This window comes from Staurois parvus, unplaced genomic scaffold (assembly GCF_062004578.1).
Source record: "Staurois parvus isolate SC_StPar_1 unplaced genomic scaffold, SC_StPar_1.0 ptg000732l, whole genome shotgun sequence".
In the NCBI taxonomy this organism is placed as follows: Eukaryota; Metazoa; Chordata; class Amphibia; order Anura; family Ranidae; genus Staurois; species Staurois parvus.
In genome coordinates, this window is record NW_028318528.1 from 988132 (window position 1) to 1009557 (window position 21426).

Sequence of the window (21426 nt, forward strand, 5' to 3'; positions counted from 1 at the left end):
GCCGTTTCTTTAAGACTTAATTCATCTGTGAGAAAGGGATGGAGAGTGCAGGTTTGTGAGAAAGGTATCGCACTCCTCCTGTGATGCTAGGGACACACTCAACAGTCAATACATTCCAACTTCTATGCCAAGAGTAAGCGGGTCGGTCAGGATGGTAGTATTGTGGGCAGGTTTTGGGACAGCCACACTTGCCTACAGGTTTGGCATGGAAACTAATCTCCATTTTTCTAATCTGTATAATGCTTTTAAAGGCTCATTAACACGTGAGGTTGAGGAGCGGTAAAACCCTTTGATGGAGCCACATTCTTACTGCTCCTCAACCACTGCCCCCTTTATCTGCAGAGGCAGTGCCTGGGGGTACAGAAATGCCAAGGCTGTGATGCTTTCATTCACGGCCACAGCAAGAATAATCCCCCCGTGTCTTCCGGTGTTTTTACCACCCCTGATGTTTGTCCCTTTAGCTGCAGAGGGTGTACACATGCTGTGGCAAGAACTATACCCGCTGTTAGATTCAGTGTGAATAGCACCTGCCAAACGCAATGCTTTTAAGCAGGGGCGGACTGACAACTCATGGGGCCCCCGGGCAATAGGGGATCATGGGGCCCCTGTGTCCTTGCCCAAACTCAAAAAAGCCTATGAAAAAGGTACCAGGGGCATCTCATGGGGCCCCCTACTGACCCCGGGCCCTCGGGCAGTGCCTGAGTTTCCAAATGGTCAGTCCGCCTCTGGTTCAAGTGAATGAGGCTGCTCTGCAAGTGCCCTGCAACCATGTGCAATGCATGCATTGCGACATTCTTGAGAAATGAAGAGAGGGTTAAAGCAGGCTGTGAGGAAGCAATACAACACCTCCTCATTGCCTGTCAAATGTTCTCTGAACTGCAATCTGAACATGAGTCGCTCTTTAGAGACTAGAGCCTGTGTGAACAAGCCCTTCAACGACTGGGGCCCCTTGACTATTGGAGCCCTTTGACTGAACAGTAAATTTTTTTTTAAGTCCAACATTCACATGTAATAAAGCGCCTCTATTTATTTTAGTATCACTCGTGTTTATGTTGCTTTTTTCATTTAGTTTCCGAGATAATGGTTGTTTTTCCCAGTAAGAAACGATTGGAGCCCATGAAATATAGGATAAAGACCAAATCGCAGTTTTTGGCTGATTTCGGATTTCTTGCAGCATGCTCAGGGTCAGAGTATTAATCGCTCGCAGGCTGTAAATCACACAGCTAGAATCCTAGCTGTTCTCCCAACAATATCATTTTTCATATTTTTCAGTGCTGCCCACTGGGGAAATTTCTAAGGAGTTTTCAGTAATCCGTTTTTCCAAATGCGAACATATTTTTATATGTTTGTGTTATGTTTGTACTTTCTTCTCATTCACATGCACAGCAAAGATAATTTATAAGGGGCTGAAAGAGCAAATCCTGCTTCATTGGGATGCATAGTTCACATTTTTAGTCCTGCAGCTGGCTAAACACACAGGATTTGTTGTAGAGAAATGTCAATTGTTTGGGGGGATTTTTTTATTTTGGGGGGGGGGTTGTAAATACAGCACATCAGCTTAGTGATTAATACTTCTGGCAGCAGTAGTTATTGTTTCGTTACTTAGACTATATTGGTCGTTCAAATCCAAACCGCTACATTAACTGCATGGAGTTTGCATGTTTTACCTGTTCTTGCAATGGGTTTCCTCCCACACTCCAAAAACATGCTCATAGGTTAATTGGCCCTAGTATGTGTGCAATGTCAGTGCAGGATCTTACCCTTGATTCACATTTCTGTGGCCGTGCGGGCCACATTTTGCACGGGCACAAGAGCCTATTCATTTGAATGGACTCCCGTGCCCCGGGACACGCAGGGAAGAAGGCCCTGCACTTCTTCGGAAACTGCACCCCGCACAGGAACCTCAGTTTCCAGTACAGTTGCGATTTCCAGTGCAGGCGGCGTGCCATTAGAATTAATGGTACCCGCTAGCAGGTCCGCAGTCCTCTGTGTGGGTGGTGCTGCTGCACGGATTTTTGTGCGTATCCGCAGCGGCACCACCAGCACAGATGTGAACCTTGCCATAGGCAAGCCATAGATTATGAAATTTTCTTTCCTTCATCCATAGGTTGAAGAAAAGAAAATTGCTAAATTACCCCATCAACACAGTCAGTGTTGATGGGGGAAACCCTCCCGCAGCTCTAATGTCTTCTGCCAGCGGGGAACACAGGGAGCCTTCCCCTCCAGCAGAATACAACGATCCCTGCTGACGCCAGTCCCTGGCAGTGATCACACAAAAAAACTGTCAGCCTGGTTGTACTGAAGTAGTTTGATTTCAGAACAATCAGTCTGCCCATAGATGGATCGAAATCTGTCTGGTTCCTGCTAAACCGGGTGAATTTCAATCCATCTGTGGGTGACCATAGATTGTGAGCTCCCTGAGGGAAGTCTAATATATGTGGATGTATAGATAGATAGATAGATAGATAGATAGATAGATAGATAGAGATAAATATTGTAGATACATGGCTTTTTTTCTCAGAAAATGGTGCAGGAACTAAATCACGATCCCCACAAAATGCTCCTCCCCCCACACAGACCTTTGAGGGGAGGTGGGGGGGGGGTTACACACAGGGTACAGAGTTTGGAGGTGCGCTGCATACAGAGTGCAGAGTTCAGGAGTGCGCTACATACAGAGTACAGAGTTCAGGAGTGCGCTGCATACAGAGTGCAGAGTTCAGGAGTGCGCTGCATACAGAGTGCAGAGTTCAGGAGTGCGCTGCATACAGAGTGCAGAGTTCAGGAGTGCGCTACATACAGAGTGCAGAGTTCAGGAGTGCGCTGCATACAGAGTGCAGAGTTCAGGAGTGCGCTGCATACAGAGTGCAGAGTTCAGGAGTGCGCTACATACAGAGTACAGAGTTCAGGAGTGCGCTGCATACAGAGTGCAGAGTTCAGGAGTGCGCTGCATACAGAGTGCAGAGTTCAGGAGTGCGCTGCATACAGAGTGCAGAGTTCAGGAGTGCGCTACATACAGAGTGCAGAGTTCAGGAGTGCGCTACATACAGAGTACAGAGTTCAGGAGTGCGCTGCATACAGAGTACAGAGTTCAGGGGTGCGCTGCATACACAGTAGCAAGGGGGCCCCCAGATCCCGCCCCCCCACATGAACGAGTATGGGGTACATGGTACCACTAACTACCAATTCACAAAAAAAAAGCTGTAGTGTGGAAAAAAGACAGGAGTCATTCTTTGACAAGTCCTTTAGCAAAAGAATGTCCCCAAAAGCAGATCCAACATCAATCACGATGTCCGCCGCCGCTCCGAAAGAAAAAAAAATGCTCTGCCACCGTCGCTGGCCTCCGGCCATCTGCTGAGAAGCTGTTTGACAGTTCCTAAATATATAAGGGCCGGGGCCGTCACGTATGTGACCTCGCCCCCATGTGACGTCAGTGACCAGCATGCACCGGTCGATGATGTCACACGGGGGTGGGGTCACACGGGTGATGTCACTGGGTGGCCCCGCCCCTTACATATTTAAGAACTGTCAAACTAGTCTCTCAGCAAACGGCCAGGGGCCAGTGACGGTGCCTTTTTTTTTGTTCTTCGGAGCGGCGGCGGTGGCGGCGGACATCGTGACATTGTGACTGATGTTGGATCTACTTTGGGGGACATCTTTTATTAATGGACTTGTAAAAGAATGACTCCTGTCTTTTTTTTACACTACAGCTTTTTTTTGTGAATGGGCAGTTAGTGGTACCATGTACCCCACACTCAGTCATGTGGGGGGGGCGGGATCTGGGGGCACCCTTGCTACTGTGTATGCAGCGCACCCCTGAACTCTGTACTCTGTATGCAGTGCACTCCTGAACTCTGTACTCTGTACCATGTACCCCATACTCTTTTACGTGGTAGGGGCGGAATCTGGGGGCCCCCTTGCTAAAGGTGGCTTCCAGATTCCAATAAGCCCCCCACACACAGACCCCCACAACCACCGGCCAGGGTTGTGGGGAAGAGGCCCTTGTCCCCATCAACATGGGGACAAGGTGCTTTGGGGGGGTGAGCTCCCCCTACCCCAAAGCACCCCCCCCATGTTGAGGAGGACATGTGGCCTGGTATGGTTCAGGAGGGAGGGGGGCGCTCGCACTTGCTCGCCCCCCCCTTTCCTGACCTTGCTGGGCATGCATGCTCGGATAAGGTTCTGGTATAGATTTTGGGGGAACACCACGCGTTTTTTTTTTACATTTTGGCATGGGGCTTCCCCTCAAGATCCATACCAGACCCAAAGGGCTTGGTAAGGACAGGAGTGGGGACCCCCCGCCGTTCTTTTATTATTTTTTAATTGCCGGCAATTTTTTCTTTTACATTCAGCTGTCAGTGGGAAACCCGCTGACAGCTGAAACATTACTGCATGTTTTCACCACTAAAATACCACATGACTTGATAAAATAACTCCTGCTGTATTTTAGTAGCCTTTTTAGTGAATTTACTATTTTTTAGTGCATTCTTGGCATTTGGGAAGGTCTCCTGAGGTTATCTTTTAAAAAGCTTCTAAACGCAAACGTGCATAAACGTGGCTAGACTTTTTTTAACCTACGTTTTCCAGCAGTCAGTTCCTATCGTTCAGAAGAGTTTTCCAAACGCTCCGTGTACATGAGCCCTTAAGCTGAAGTACCCAGCCGAGTCTAGAAACCACGCCGCACAATGTAGGTGGCGCCGTCTGTATCACTTGCAGGGAGATCATCCAGTGGTGGTGTCAACATCTGTAATGTACCCAGGCACCTAAATTTCCCTTGTCCCCATCCAGTGGGTGCCGCTCAGGAGATCCAACCAGTGGGAGCCTCTGGGAGACAAGCTGTCCGTGTAAACAAAGAAGCCGGACATCAAGTGAAGGAAGCAATGGAATGGTGCTTCCTTGTGTAAAAGCGGTGGCTTCTCTGCAGACATCTGACACATACTCCACTGAATCTTACCTTTGGATCTGTAATCAGCATGCTCATGCACCCTACTGATTGGACAGCTATGACTGTCAGGGGGTGTACTGAACCTCCACAGAAATACCCTGGCTTCCACAAACAAAGCAAAGGCCCTGCAGCATGCTGGCAGGGCACAGGCTTTTCTACTAAGGACATGGCTACTTTGTAAAGAAAACAAATCGTAAGACCTATGGGAATGACTGTTATGAGTAATATGGACATTCTTCCTTCCTCCATTCTTTACACATTGATCAATCATCAGCCATTTCATGGCTCTCCTACATTTGGCTGAGGGAACTATAAGTGAACGAACTGGCCAATCTTACTGTAGGGTTAATGACTGTGTCTTAGTTGTTCCTGTGGCTCAGGTCCAGCTTTGGATTCATTTCTGATTTTCCAGCCCCCCCCCCCCCTTTTATTTTATTTCATTTAATGCCCACGGCGAATCAGAAGTGTTTGTCAGCTGCAGCTGTGTTGCATGGGAACAACACATAAAGCAGATTGAGACCCGGAGCAGATGATAGGATATGCTGTGGAGAGACACGACATGATGAACGCCTGTGAAATCAGCCCATAAAGCCTTCTGCTTCTCGTTAAGGAAGATATACACACGGCACCTCCAGTATCTCATACAGGGTTGTTTATGTACATGGAGGAGGCAATTATAAAACTGGAATTCAGCCACTCCTCATAGTGCCAAGAGTCATGTAGAACTCCATATATGTGAGCTGCAAACCTATGCGTGTAACACATGTCATACACTCCAATGAAGGATGATTGGGGTTCACTTGCAGTTCAGAAGCATACCAGTTCATCATCTGTCCCAGTCTTCCAAGCTTGTCTTTCCCAGTTATATAGGTGGTAAGGGGAAATCCTAAAATGACTCCTCTCGAAATTCACTTCTATATGAACTGGGACAATCAGAGGCACACATTTAAATAGCAAGGAAGGCGCCTCTAAGTGCAGTATGCAGCAGTTTATTGAGTAGTAAAGGTTAAATGCACTTACAAGATAGCATTCAGATAAAAGCTCATCAGGTATAATGCCAGGGAGACACACTGAGCCGACCAGAGGTAGTATGTGTGGTGGAACACACGGGCAAGATGGCCACCGTACTTCCAGGAACACACACACCGGACGTGACATCAAGGGGGCGGTAACACTGCTGCATACTGCACTTGGAGGCGCCTTCCTTGCTATTTACTTTACTAGAGTCTGCTTCCACTCTTGAAGAGCTGCTCCAGGGCACAGCGTGCGTCCATGTCATCTGGTCTCTCTTCCCTCCACTGGATGCCCAAGATCCTTTTCTCCTGGAGGTCATACCATTGCAGAGCGCCCTACGTACATCGTTATCTAGAGGCACACATTTGTAGAGTTAACATCATAGATGATTTTCCTGAAACAGTAGAAGAGATTTACTAAACTGAAGCGTGCAAAATCTGGTGCAGCTCTACATAGAAACCAATCAGCTTCCAGGTTTTATTGACAAAGCTTAATTGAACAAGCTGAAGTTAGAAGCTGATTGGCTACCATGCACAGCTTCACCAGATTCGGAGTGTTCCAGTTTTAGTAAATCTCTCCTATTGTGCCTTCTGCTCCCCCTAGTATACCTAATGCAAAGGAGAGAGGTACTATGACTTTTAACCAGGGGCGGACTGACAATTCATGGGGCCCCTGGGCAATAGGGGATCATGGGGCCCCTGTGTCCTTTCCCAAACTCAAAAAAGCCTATGAAAAAAGTACCAGGGGAATCCCATGGGGCCGAGTTTCCAAATGGTCAGTCCGCCCCTGCTTCTAACCTTGAATCATTCCTCTTCTCTGTCCACTCTATTCTCTCTCTTTCTCCCCTATCAGTCTCTCCTCTCCCCTTCCCTGTACACTCTCTTTATCTCTCCTCTACTTCCCTGTCCACCTCTCCCCTCCCCTGAACCTTCCTTTTTCCTCTCATCACCTCTCCACACCTACTGTCTATTTCCCATCCAACATCTGCTCCCCTCTCCCCTCCTTTTACACTCTCATCTCTCCTTTTCTCCCCTATCAATATCTCCTCTCCTCCCATGTACACTCTCTTTTCCTCTCCCTGACTCCACTCTCCCCCTCTCCTGTACCTTGTACCTTTTCGTCTCCTCACCTCTCCACACCTACTGTCTCTTCCCATGTACCCTCTTTCCTCTGTACACTCTCTTCCACTCTCCTCCTCTGCTCTCTCCACATCTCATTTCCACATCTCCTTCCCTCTTCGCCTCTCTCCTTCCCTGTCTTCTCTTCTCTACCTCTCCCCTACCCTCCTCTGTACACTCTCTTCCACTCTCCTTTTCTGCTCTCTCCACATCTCTGTTCACTATATTGTCCTCTCCTCCACTCTTTGCCTCATGTCTTCTCCTCTCTACCTCTCCTCCACCCTCCTCTGTCCTCTCCTATCTTTTCCCCTTCTCTGTACACTCCTCTCCTATCCAGCTATCCTCTGCCCTCCCCTGTACACTATATTTTCCTCTTCTCCTCTCTAGACCTGTCCACCTGTCCAACATCTAATCTCTTCTCCCAGTCTGCACTCTGCTCTCTTCCCCGCCCCTCTCCTTCCCCCCCCCCCTTCCCCTCTCCTCCTCTCTTCCTCTCTTCTCATCATTTCCTCTGCCCCCCACACACACACACACACTCTTTTCTCCTCAACTCTTCATGCATCTTCACACCTATTATCTCCTCCCTATCCAATCTCTTCTTTCCTCTCCTCCCTGCTACATCTCTCCTATCCCCTCCCCTGTACAATCTCATTTCCTCTCCTCTCCACCTCTCTCCTCTCCTCTCCTCTACTCCTTTCCTCTCCTCTCTCCTATGTACACTCTATTATCCCCTCCTCCTCTGTCATTTCCCCTGTACCTCCCCCCACACACACACACACTCTTTTCTGAACTCTTCACCACATCTTCATGCCTATCATCTCCTCCTCATCCAATCTCTTCTTTCCTCTCCACCATGCTCCGTTTCTCCTATGTTCTCTCCTGTATAATCTCTTCTTCTCTTTCTCCACTTCCTTTTCTCTTCTTCTCTTCTCTCCTCTTCCTCTCTTCTTTTCTTCTCTCCTCTCTCTTTCTTTCTATCTTTTTCTCTTTCTCTCTTCTTTTCTTCTCTCTTCTCTCTTTCTTTCTCTCTTTCTCTCTTCTCTCTTCTTTTCTCCACTCTCCTCTCTTCTCTCTTCTTTTCTCCTCTCCTCCCCTGTCCTCCCCTATCCTCTCCCCTTCTTTGTACACTCCTTTTTCTTTCTTTTTTTTTTTTTTGGTCTTGATAAAATGAAAAGTTGTGTTTTGTAGATATTACACACATTTTTACAGTTATTTCTATTGAAAATTTGAAAATAGTAACAGCCCCATAACATGAGAATACAGTTGTTATTATTCGATTATATTACAAGAAATGAGTTACAGTACAATAGGAAAGAAAATGTTACACACGCCAATCTTAAATATACCTCAATGTCTATAATTCTAGACCAACCCTGCTTTTCTGTCTCTTTGTAGGGTGACATCCAGCAGCTGATTATAGTTGCTGACCCCAGAGCTGCCAGTGATTATTGTGCCACATATATGCCCAGCTGTGATTCCGCCCTCCTGCATGGCTTGCAGGCACAAGATCCAATATTCCCTGAACAGGTAAGATATACCCTCACAAGGTCATAGTATTCCTTCTGTGTATTTATGTGAAGAGGACCACTGCATCCTGATAGCTGTATGTGGTTAATACTTGTAATGATATAAAATGTATTTATCCAAGCTGCAAGACAAACATGGCAATGACAATTTATAGGACAATCTATAACTAGCATCAAGAAATGTTCTTGATGGCACACTTTTCATATAAAAGCCACTAGGATGAGTATAGCTGTGAGGCTTGTTCACCTCTACTATTAAATCTCCATCCACAGCAGTTATATTTTCACAGAAAGGTCCCAATGCTGTGGCACTTGAAAAAAGGTGGTGCAGATTTTTGAAGCTGGCACAAGAACCTACAGGGACCAATCAAACTATGTTCCACTTTAAGATCAGGCCTTTTCTTATACTTTTTGTTTGTAAAAATCTGTATTTTTTGCTAGAAAGCTACTTAGAATGCCCAAACATCTTTAAAGCAAGAGCCCTAGAGAATAAAATGATGGGTGTTTCAATTTTTTTGTCACACAATAGTTTAATTATTAAATATTTATTTAATATTATTTTTGTAAAAAATTCACTTTTTTAATTGTAATGCACAAAAACACAATATAATACTCAATTATTTGGTAAAATATAAAAGATGATGTTACACAGAGTAAATAGGTACCAAACATGTTACTCTTTAAAATTGAGTACACCTAGGGAACAGCGACAAACTACGTTAATTTTATTATCCGTAGAGAATGCTTTAAAATCCTTTACAGGTTACCACTTTAGATTTACACAAGAGGTCTGGTGCTAGAATTACTGACCTCAATCTGACGTTCATGGTGATACCTCACATGAGTGGTACGAGCTTCAGCTCATACCAAGATCATTATATTACATTGCTTTTTTCAAACCCCTAAGGGTTTGTTTACAAGCATGAAACCAGAAGTGATGGAATGCTGATCTCTTCTGGTTTCTTAGACCATAAAGATTATCGAAGCCGTTCCAGTCCCTGATCGGCTCTATGGTCAGCTGGCGGAACTGATGGCTGAAATTTTGGGTCTTCCGGTGGAATGGGAGAATTCTGGAGAGCTGCATAAGGCGGTGGTAGGGGGGGGTTGTCCCCTCCCTCTGCTTGTAAAAGCAATCCAGTGGTTAATTAGCCACTAGGATTGTTTTTACAAAAAAGCTGACCGCTGGCTGAAGGAACAATACTGGGATGATGCCTGCAGCTGCAGGCATCATCCTGGGATAACCACTCAAAGTCAAACGATGTATCTGGAAGCTGTTATACACACAATGTATTGTTGCTCCTTCATTGTGTGGGCTGTAGGTGAGTAAGTGACACCATTATATGTCTTATTTCTAAGGGTTCTTTCAGACTTGCAGTCCACATTCAGATTGCTTTCCAGGGAGTATTTGACAGACAGTCATTGATAGAGGGCATTATATCGGCTGCATGCATTGCACAAGGTTGTGATGCAGCCACATTGTACTCAATAGGCAAGTTTGACAGGCATTATCGTCTGTCAAGCTCTGAACCCCACGGCATCTGAGCCACTCCTGGCTGTGCTGTCTGTCATAGGTATAAAAATCAAAAGTAGATGAACAATATAATTTTCACTACTTAAATTAGTACCCGTGCAGAGAAAATTTCATAACTCAATACAAAAAGAAATTTGAAAAAATAAGATAGAAGATATCCTTTCTGTAATGTCAATTTGTAGTGTTATGTAGTGCTTAACCCAAAACCATTACCAAAATTTCATCAAAATCGCTGCGTGACTAACCATATTAAATCAATAATAAGTACATAATATAAAAAATATTAGTGTAAATTATTAATTAACTACATATATCCTTATCAAAAATAATATATATCAATATATATGAGTATATATAAAAGCCAAAAAAAACAAAGAGTTAAGGAAAAAAAGGTAATCCCTAAACAGTGAACCCAATTAAAAAAATATTTAAAATAAGGTCCAAATCCAAAGTGATTAGTGTCGTGACAATAATGTGCAGTGCAATCCATCTAGGATCCCAAAAACTCAGTGATGTAAGCCGTAAGCACCTTCACCCAAAGTGACAGATGGAATGCTTACTTACTGACTCCATATGATCCCCCTTTTTTCCAGGGTGGCAATAACATGCTTTTTTTGAGACCCCAAATCTCCACAATGAGCACTCCTCTATGGATCAGGGATCTCAATACTCACAGTTGGCCATGATGTTTAACACTCAATTGCTCATGTAAATCAAGCTTATAATAGCCTCTACATAGTGTAAAAAAAGCTTAAAACCATTTATCGATTAAAATGTTATACACTCACATTTCAGTTGAGAATGATGCGCATATCCATAAAACAAGAGCTGGTATGCAACTATTAATCCGAGACATCATCAGAACCAATCTCCGCCCATGGGCAATCAAGTGTTAAACACCATGACCATCTGTAAATGCTGATATCCCTGATTTATTGAAAAGTGCCCATTGTGGAGATCAGGGGTCCACTTATAATGCTCAAAAAAGCATGTTATGACCACTCCAGAAAAAAGGGGGGTAATATGGAGTTGGTAAACAAGCATCCTTAGATTATACGCCCCTTGAGGGTTAGGGACTGATGTAATGTATAATATATATGTAAAGCGCTGCATATATATAAGTACCTGAAATAAATAAACAATAAATAAATAATTCCATCTGTCACTTTGGTTGAAGGTTCTTAAGGGTTACATCACTGAATTTTTGGCATCCTATACGGATTGCACTTCAAATTATTTTCAGGACACATGTATGCATCACATATTAGGACATTATGTAAAACCTACCTTAAAATTCAGTCCTCCAGTGGTGCGCTGTCATGCTGCAGAGGCTTCCATCTTCACCTGGGCTTCCTTCTGGGTTCCCAAGCTCCGGCCATCTGACATGCTGTCCTGGGCCACGGCACACAGCTCTGAAGGAATGGCACGGGTATGCAGTTCCTTCAAAGCACATGCGCCGGCTGTAGGTAAAATTTAAAAAAAAGAGTTTACTACCACTTTAATATGGTTAGTCACACAGCGATTTTGATGAAATTTTGATAATGGTTTTGGGTTGAGTGCAACACAACACTATAAATGAACAATATCATTTAGCTGATTAGATGGTTCACATATGTATATTAGGCTGTTTGCTTGGCGGTAAGCTTTAATGAGCAGCAGTTGAGGTTGAGAGGCCCTTTAAAAAATTATATGTGTAGTTGGTTAATAAAAATATCCACTGACATGGAAACAAATATCCGACAAAACTGGATTGCTGGTGTTAATACACGAAAAAAGCAAGCGTGCGCTCAGCAGCCAACATACACCCGGCTAAACAGCGAGGATGCATTGGTTCCCACCAAGCAGAGCAGGCGTGAAATGGAAAAGGTTCTTGGCAGGGGCAGACACCGTGCTCTGTGCCAGGATTTTCATTCAGCAGATGGGATGTCCAGGACACCACAGCTGGAAGAGTAACAGCTGGGCCAAAGGGCTGGGTCTTGCTGTGTATCATTCACACGAGTGTGACTCACAGCACTGGCATGTACGGCTGTGGAGGCAGCAAGGAAAACCAGGCCTGGAAGATGTGTCATCAGCACCCCTGGGGAACAGGCCCCATCATCTCATAGCTCAGCACTATTCCGGCTCCACATCCTATCCATCACAGTGATTAATTCACAAAAAGGCTGGATCATTGCTGAAAATACTAACAGGATTTCACAGATGGAAAAACAGATTAAAGTTGGATTACTCGTATCATTTATAAAGTTCAATTCCCTAAAAAGTAAAACCTTCATAAATACATCACTATTAAAGGGCATCTCTGCTTATATTATAAAATGAAGATCTGAGTGATCAAGGTTGGTCAGTTCCTTGGCTATTCACATGACCTCTGCTCCAGCACCCAATATTGTGATTGGGGGAGAATTATGAAGGCTGAGAATAAATCCCTAAAAATTTGAGAACGAAGAGAAGAAATCACACATCAGCACTAAAGTAAAACAAGGTACTATAAACCAGTCCTGGAGGTGGAAGGAATAGATGACTCAACTCCATAATGTAGTAACTGGTTCTGCTTCAAGCTTTGCTGCCCTCTTCAGATAGGGGAAATCTTTGACACCGAATAGTAAAAAAAAGAAGGGCACGCAAGCCTCATGCATTACCTTTGGGACTGTTTATTAATAAAATATACTCACAAAAGCCGTATAAATAATAAACTTGTAGTAAGGACATGTGTCACTCCTTAGATACACCAATACCTGGATGTTCACTAGGAGGAACTGGACGACATCAGACAGTAGATTTAAGAACTAATGTTCTTAATATTTCGAGGGCTATACCATCTTCCACAGAGGGCAGGTTCTGGTGTATCTAAGGAGTGACACCTGTACTTTTGTACACGCTTATTGTTACACAGCCTACAGATTACAGACCTGAAATTGACCATGGATGAACAGTGATCATACTGTACATCAGAAATACAAGAGAGGAGTAAAACCATCCAATGTGCAGATAAAAACAAAGATATTACAGGTGCATACAGCAGATAAAATTAAATATGATACAAGAACAAATGTGAGTCCCGCCACATGGGACACTGAATTATAGTTTACATATCATACTGATTCTACTACCTTAATAGTTCAGGCATGGTTTTCCACATATGCACATTTCTTGCTGCAATTGGCTGTCATAATGCAAATTGAACTAAAACACATCAACATTTTTGCTGTGCAAATTTTCAAACACAGTAGACCAAGTTTTGGTTAGAGGCCTTCACGCTGGTTTTATATTAAGTGATCCATTAAAGCCTCTCTGTTGCTTCCCCCCAAAAAATCCAAAGTAGAGCAGGGGTGGCAAGCAGTGTAAAATGCAGAATACTTTGCAGTGGTGGAAGACCAGGTTGATTAAGTTGATAAGCTACCTACAATAGAAGTCTATGAAAACTGACCACTCTGAGTTCAAAAAACATTGTCTTCCAGTGCTGCAGCCTCTGCAAAATATTAAGTATTTTACATTGCCTGTGTGCCCCACTGTCCTCTGTTGTCCCTTCCTTTGGCCCCTACACTACAGGATCCAAGCATTTGATACAGCCAGAAATGTCAGATGTGGACACAATGGACATGCATTCACCAGTCAATTGAATAAATAAAAATTGTTTGTTGTACATGTCAGCTAACTAATGTATAGCTTACCTTCGTTAGAGTAGCAGGTTTTGATTGCAGGCCCTCCTACCTTCCACCAGTGGTGACAATTTTTCTTTTTTATTGAGCTTCAACTCTAGGAGATAACTGGATAGTGACTAAACAACCCAATGCACAAATAAATAAGTAGTGACAGTGGTGAATACCTACAGTAGCCATGAACACTGTACCTTGTGTACCTATTGTCACACTGACCAGTGACGAATGGATATACAAAGCATGTAAATGTCCACATTCAGCAATGTTGGGGCCCCATGGAGCTGGTATGAAACAAATAACTCATCTTGTAATACACAAGTACAATTGGTGTACCTACCAGTGCAGAGCATGGTAAAATGGCTTGGAAAATTTTAGGCCACACACCCAGTTGTGGTTTCTCTGACTGTTTTTGAACTCAAAGGATTTTGGAACACTGTTCCCTCAACTGATCAGTTAAAAAGGTGCCAGGGGTGTAATCCACCCTGTTCATACTGTATAGGTAATTTTTGCTGAAACTGATTGCCACTTTTTCAAATTGCAAGACTGTGCACACCCTAGCAGAATGTCTAGCTATGCCAGGAGGTCAGTCACATTCTGACAGTGTCACTCTTTTCTCTGCACCTGCGGGGTACAGACCACTGAGGAAAAGGTTTCTCTGGTTCTCAGCTTAGCACTCCATTAGACATCAACTGGGGAATCCTCCCTGCCAAGATTTATGAATGAAACATCCCAGACCAGAACTATGACAGCCATACTCCCTCTGTTCTGCTCCTGCTGGATCATAGGCACTTCTAATCATGTTTCTTGCTTCATTTACTGTTATTTCTTCTGCGGTATTAGTGTGGTATACTTTAATGTTAACTATATATGTCTTGCTATTACTCTGGATAATGGTGAGTAAGCCAAGTTGAGCAGTCAACTTTTATTTACACCATTCGATTTTCCAGGTGGATGGTCTATGACTGGTTGAAAAGGCCTTTCCTTCTGAAGCACTAATCAAGCATTATTAGGACCAAAAATGATTATAATTATTATTGTACAGCCTGCCTTCTCTCCCAGTATGTGTACACATAAAGATCAGTCTAAATACAGCCAATATAACTAATATTTTCAATATGTGGAAATCCTATAGGTCAGCAACTTACTTTGTTGATCTCTGCCGACCGATACCCTCAGAGCTGGGCTAGTGCCTATTATCAGTGTAAATCAGCACAAGAATGGGTTTACTACATCCCTCTTACTAAACAACATGATAAGCAGCAGGGTTATGTGTATATATATATATACATAACGACAGCCATGCAGACCAATTTGATGCAGTGTGTGGCGTATGGTCTGAGCACTGACAGGCTGACCCCCACCCCTTCAACCTCTGCAGCAATGCTGGCAGCACTCATACGGCTATTTCCCAAAGACAGCCTCTGGATATGATGCTGAGCACGTGCACTCAACTTCTTTGGTCGACCATGGCGAGGCCTGTTCTCTGTGGAACCTGTCCTGTTAAGCCGCTGTATGGTCTTGGCCACAGTGCTGCAGCTCAGTTTCAGGGTCTTGGCAATCTTCTTATAGCCTAGGCCATCTTTATGTAGAACAACAATTCTTTTTTTCAGATCCGTAGAGAGTTCTTTGCCATGAGGTGCCATGTTGAACTGCCAGTGACCAGTATGAGAGAGTGAGAGCAATAACACCAAATTTAACACACCTGCTCCCATTCACACCTGAGACCCTGTAACACTAATGAGTCAAATGACACCTGGGAGGGAAAACGGCTAATTGGGCCCAATTTGGACCTTGTCACTTAGGGGTGTACTCACCATTGTTGCCAGCGGTTTAGACATTAATGGCTGTGTGTTGAGTTATTTTAAGGAGAGAGAAAATTTACATGTTATACAAGCTGTACACTCACTACTTTACATTGTAGCAAAGTGTCATTTCTTCAGTGTTGTCATATGAAAAGATGTGATAAAATATTTACAAAATTGTGAGGGGTGTACTCGCTTCTGGGAGATACTGTGTATATTGCCCCAAAAGAATGTGCAAAAAAAGGGTACATCACAGTTTATTTAGAAAACTCGTGTGCTAACATTTGCAGCCTTGTTTACTCAATATGATCTTTTCATATTTTAGCCATATAAAATAGCATTTCACCTGTACAAAATGATAGAACCACTATCACTGTATCACTGTAAATAACTTATTTTTAAAAGCCCATTCCCCACCTTTGTTTATGACTTTGTTAAAAATCTAAGGGTCCAATATAATGTCAAACAGGAATAGGATACGTAATCATTAGGGTAGAGTACAAGTACAAGTGGCAAATTGTTAAATGATTCCTTATTTCTACACATAAACTTTCTCTACCATGCTCCAGGTACCTCTTCTGGTTTGTATCAATCCTTATGTCTATGTACAGTATCTATTTCTTTTTCATTTATTTATACATGTCTTTTTAAAGTTGGGTCTACTATTTCTGTTCTTGGTGCATATTTAATGTAATTTTCTTGGTTTATGCTAATTTTCCATTTACTGGTGTCTCCTTTTCAAATTCCTCTTGCTGAAGCCTCTCTTGGCCCAACATCCCACCCCGGAGCCTGCCCCTCGCAAAAAGGGCAAGGGGAAAGGTAAAAAGAAGGATAGAAAGGGCAAAAAGAAGAAGAAAAAGTCTGCAGTTGAGCAGACAGAGCCGGTGCCCACTACTGTCATAAGCACAACACAAGAATTCACTACCTCAACTACTACTGAGCCGGTCACTCTCTTTGTGGTAACCACCTATATGGCCGCATCATGCCAATATGCTTGTTGGTCACCAGTGTGCTGCTGGGACTGTCAATCATCCTTCATTGTTGCTGATATTAATCATTAACAACATGAAGCTAATAGAACATTTTCCATGATCTCACCCAGAACTAACATCATCTATAGAAATATTCTGGAATGCTGTGTTTATGTCATTAGAAATTGCCTTAAATAATGTTTTTGTATCCAGGCCAAAGTGACTTCAGAATTGTGATTTTCAAGTAATCCTGAAGAATTGGGATATGCATAACTTAAACTATAGTTCTGGGTTGAGTTTAAATAATTTGTTGTAATCTAAAACCATAGCAGTTCACTGGACTCAGATAATGGCTGACGCTAGGAGTATGCAGGTCCATTGGCTTGGATGTGGCACAGCCTTACTATGGTTTGTCAGGAATCCAAGATTAGCCTTTAGAAGTGTCAATCAGAAGATGTTTGCACAAAATCAGTACGTCAGGGTATAGTTAGACACATGAAAATTTGGAGACTGGAGGAAATCAGTCAGAGCAGTATGCAAAGGCTAAGTTGACGTTAAACAAACAATCAGTAAACAGAGTCTGGTATGAAAGCAAGCAACTCAAAAGATAAGTGAGGAAGAGCAAGATGTACACCACAATTAGATGGACCACAACTTTGGGCAACAGGTCAAAAGGATAAACAGAAACACAGGATCTGAAATACTACAACTGAAAATGAGGTAGTCAGGACCGCTAGTCTGAGACATAGGAGGAGATTTAGTAAACCTCGAGCACTCAGAATCTGGTGCAACTGTACATGGAAGCCAATCAGCCTCTAACTTCAACTTCAATTAAGCTTTGACAATAAAACCAGGAATCCAATTGGTTTCTATGCAGAGCTGCACCAGAGTAGCTCCAGGTAGCTCCAGTTTTAGTAAATCCCCTCCATAGCTTCCTTTTTTATATATTCAAACAGCAGGTTGGGCACCTTCTGTACGCATGGACCTTCATACATGTAGAGCTACACAAAGTGCACGTCAACATGTGTGCAACCAGGAAAGCTGGCAAGCCACCCTTGCTTTGTAATTAAGCGCCTAGCTAAATATTTTAACTGACACAGCTGTATTCTTTTAACAAAGCTGTATCTTTTTTCCTTCATGGCAACAAGAAATATTTCAACATTTCCAACTGTGTGCACTGGTTTTATAGGGAGCCTGCACAAACAGAATAAAACAGCGGAAAAGTCCCTTACAGTTTCAGTATCTAATTAACTTGACAGGTACAGAATGTCAAACTGACTGCAATGCTTGAAACTCCAATTGCCCAATATTTCCCAATTTTTGAATTGGAAGCATAATGTTTGTGAATGTAACAAAGGACAGTGTTTACTCAAAACATTGTACCAGGGGCGGACTGACAACTCATGGGGCCCCCGGGCAATAGGGGATCATGGGGCCCCTGTGTCCTTTTCAAAACTCAAAAAAGCCTATGAAAAAGGTACCAGGGGCATCTCATGGGGCCCCCTAATGACCCCGGGCCCTCGGGCAGTGCCTGAGTTTCCAAATGGTCAGTCCGCCCCTGCATTGTACAGATCAGAAAAGCTGTGGTCTACAGAAATGCATCTGATAACACAGTTGTTAGGGTATTAATCTTGCATACAGCAGTTTTGTGTTATCTGACCAAATCATGCAAGACTGGAGATAAACTCATACTCCGGAACATCAGTTTAGGAGCTTTTGACGTTTTTTTGCCAAAGCTCCTGAACTCAACTCAATAAAAGCCTATGTGGGTTATTTACTATAACTGGAGTATGCAGAATCTGGTGCAGCTCTGCAGAGAAACCAATCAGCTTCCAAGTTGTCAAAACTTAAATGAACAAGCTGAAGTAAAGGTGGGAATACATAATTAGAAAATTGACGGATCATTCATCCGACGACCGAGAGGCATTCGTTCGTTGGTTGAAACCATGGCCCACATTAACCAATCTAAAAAAATTGTTCATCAGGCAATACATAATGTTGACGTCTTCCGTACAAGTGGAAGTGATGCGGTGTGCGTGTGACCTTGTAGCCACGCCCTTCCGGGCAGAACGAGCGATATACACAATTACCAGCAATGAGTATAATATCGTTTGTTACATGACCTATATACATAAATAGTGATACATAAAATATAATTTGCACAATTCTGGTTTCATCATATCATTCGGCCAATCTACTTTTAACATTTGGATTTTTCGTTCGTGTTTATGAAGATTCCTTGGACATAAACATCCGGGTCATCTGTTTCCGCTCATGTGTGATAGTGTTTGATAGATTTTTTCGTACGACCGTCATACCACCGCATAGAAAATCAGTCGTTCATATGCGAAATGACAACATTTTTCATTGTTGTTCAACCGGATTTTTTCTTTCACAATATCCTTATTGGTTATAACATCCTGCTCATCAACGAAGAGAAAATCGTTCGATCAGTGGTTCCGTGAAATTTTTTGTACGATTTTCTTATCATGTGTATGGGACATTAGAAGCAGATTGGCTACCATGCACAGCTTCCCCAGATTCTGAGTGCACCTGTTTTAGTAAATCTCCCCCTATGTATCCATGCACACATAGGCTTTTATCAGAGTTTAGCAGCTGCCGAGTTTAGGGACAGTTAAACAAAGAATTGCATTTAGGAGAGGAACGTTTTGGCAAAAAAGCCAAACATGGCAAAAATAGGTGTAAACGTGTCTAAGCTTCGGCGTTTATTCCATTTCGGTGACAAGTACCCAAGGGCAAGTACAAACAGGGCAGTTGTATAGAAGTTAATCTGTAGATCGATTTCTGTATAGCCACCCTGCCAATACATGGATAGAAATTCATTTGGCCCCTGTTGAATTGGCTGAATTTTGATCCATGTATGGCCGGCTTGAGTCGTGTTAATTATTTTGTTGGAATGGATAAAAGAAGGGCAACAAGCTAATATTACACTCACCGGCCACTTTATTAGGTACACCTGTTCAATTGGTTGGTAACACAAATGGCTAATCATCCAATCACATGACAGCAACTCAGTGCATTTAGGCATCTAGACATGGTGAAGATGACTTGCTGAAGTTCAAAGCGAGCATCAGAATGGGGAAGAAAGGGGATTCAAGTGACTTTGAACTTGGCATGGTTGTTCGTGCCAGACGGGCTGGCCTGACTATTTAAAAAACTGCTGATCTACTGGAATTTGCACCCACAACCATCTCAAGGATTTGCAGAGAATGGTCCAAAAAAGAGAAAATATCCAGTGAATAGCAGTTGTGTGGACGAAAATGCCTTGTTGATGTCAAAGATCAGAGAATGGGCAGACTGGTTCGAAATGATATAAAGGCAACAGTAACTCATGTCAGTATGGACCAAAATCTCTGGGATGTTTCCAACACATTGTTGAATCTATGCCACGAACAATGAAGGCAGTTGTGAAGGCAAAAGGGGGGTCCCACCCGGTACTAGCAAGGTGTACCTAATAAAGTGGTCGGTGGGTGTACATTCTTAAACAAAAAATTTTTCCCAGCATCTTTCTGAGGTAGCTTACTTGACCAAAAGCCTAGGCTTTCATCACATAATATCTACAGAATAATTCTCTCTTTTAGAAGTGAACTTATGACCAAATTGTTAGGGTATTGGGTTTTGTGTGCAGCACGAGGTAATCTAAAGAAGTATTTCAGCAGGAAGGTTTAACAGTGTTATTTTTTTTTTTACCAATTACACTGCTAACTTGGCCAGCATTTTAACATTTGAACATAGATCCACATAGATCCACCTATGAGATGACAAAATTACAGCCTAAAGCTGGCTATATACTAGTAGATTTTCCAATGTTTGTACAAATTCTTCTCAGTACATTTCATGACATGACAGATGTCATTCAAAATTACTCCAAAAAATTTTAGTTTTTTACATTTGATTTTGAAATGCATGGACTTTCCCAAAACAAAAATTATGTTCACTGCTAGAAAATCACTTCCTCAAGAAAAAATTTCCATCTGCTTCCATGAAATTTTCTCATCACTACAATTAAAATAGAACATTAAGTCAAAAAGGACATGTGCAGCGCTAAATAGTGATGAGCGATTAGATAAATATGTTATAACGATATAAACACACTTCTATAATAATATTACAACAAGTGCAGGTAAGTGATATCACCTATTGGTGATTTCCAGTGATTAGATTGTCCAATATGGTGAAAACCGTGTGGATCCAGAGGGATCACAATTCCAAGTGTGTGGATATCCTGATCCGGGAGTGACAGATGCTTTGTTTAAAATGAATGAAATGCGCACTCACCAGAAGTGTGTTTAAAATACGCAATATGAAATCCTGCGTCACCACGCAATTAGTGGGTCATCTGTTCCCTGGTCAGGTCACACATCGTATCACCAACTGGTCTCCTCGGTGTAGAGATTCCGGAATCCCTTGATATGTATCACCATCTGGGGTCATCTTTTCAGAATGGGCACTGCGAATGATGGCACTCACACGGAGAGCCCAATAAGGGACACCACATAGTGTGATACTGTATAGGGTACCTTTATTCCAGACAGTGAATATGTATGCAAGACAATAAAAAGTTACTGACCATGTATTCAGGATGGCCACCAGCGGTGGTCAGATGTCCAGTTGCTGTAGCCCCCTGACGCGTTTCGTGCAAAGCACGTAGTCATAGGGTGCAGGGCTTACGACTATGACTACGCGTCAGGGGGGCTACAGAAACTGGACATCTGACCACCGCTGGTGGCCATCCTGAATACATGGTCAGTAACTTTTTATTGTCTTGCATACATATTCACTGTCTGGAATAAAGGTACCATATACAGTATCACACTATGTGGTGTCCCTTATTGGGCTCTC

The 21426-nt window shown here is 43.0% G+C and overlaps 1 protein-coding gene across 2 annotated transcripts in view; it reads left to right on the forward strand.

The window, feature by feature from the left end:
- The window catches only part of COL5A3 (collagen type V alpha 3 chain), a 355418-nt gene that overhangs the window by 218539 nt on the left and 115453 nt on the right, over positions 1-21426 (forward strand). The window contains exons 5-6 of one of the 2 annotated variants that reach the window (XM_089653980.1): positions 8470-8601; positions 16351-16551. In XM_089653980.1, coding sequence (XP_089510106.1) covers positions 8470-8601; positions 16351-16551 — 333 coding nt within the window. The remainder of the gene's footprint in view (positions 1-8469; positions 8602-16350; positions 16552-21426) is intronic. The other variant, XM_089653982.1, reaches the window with a different exon arrangement.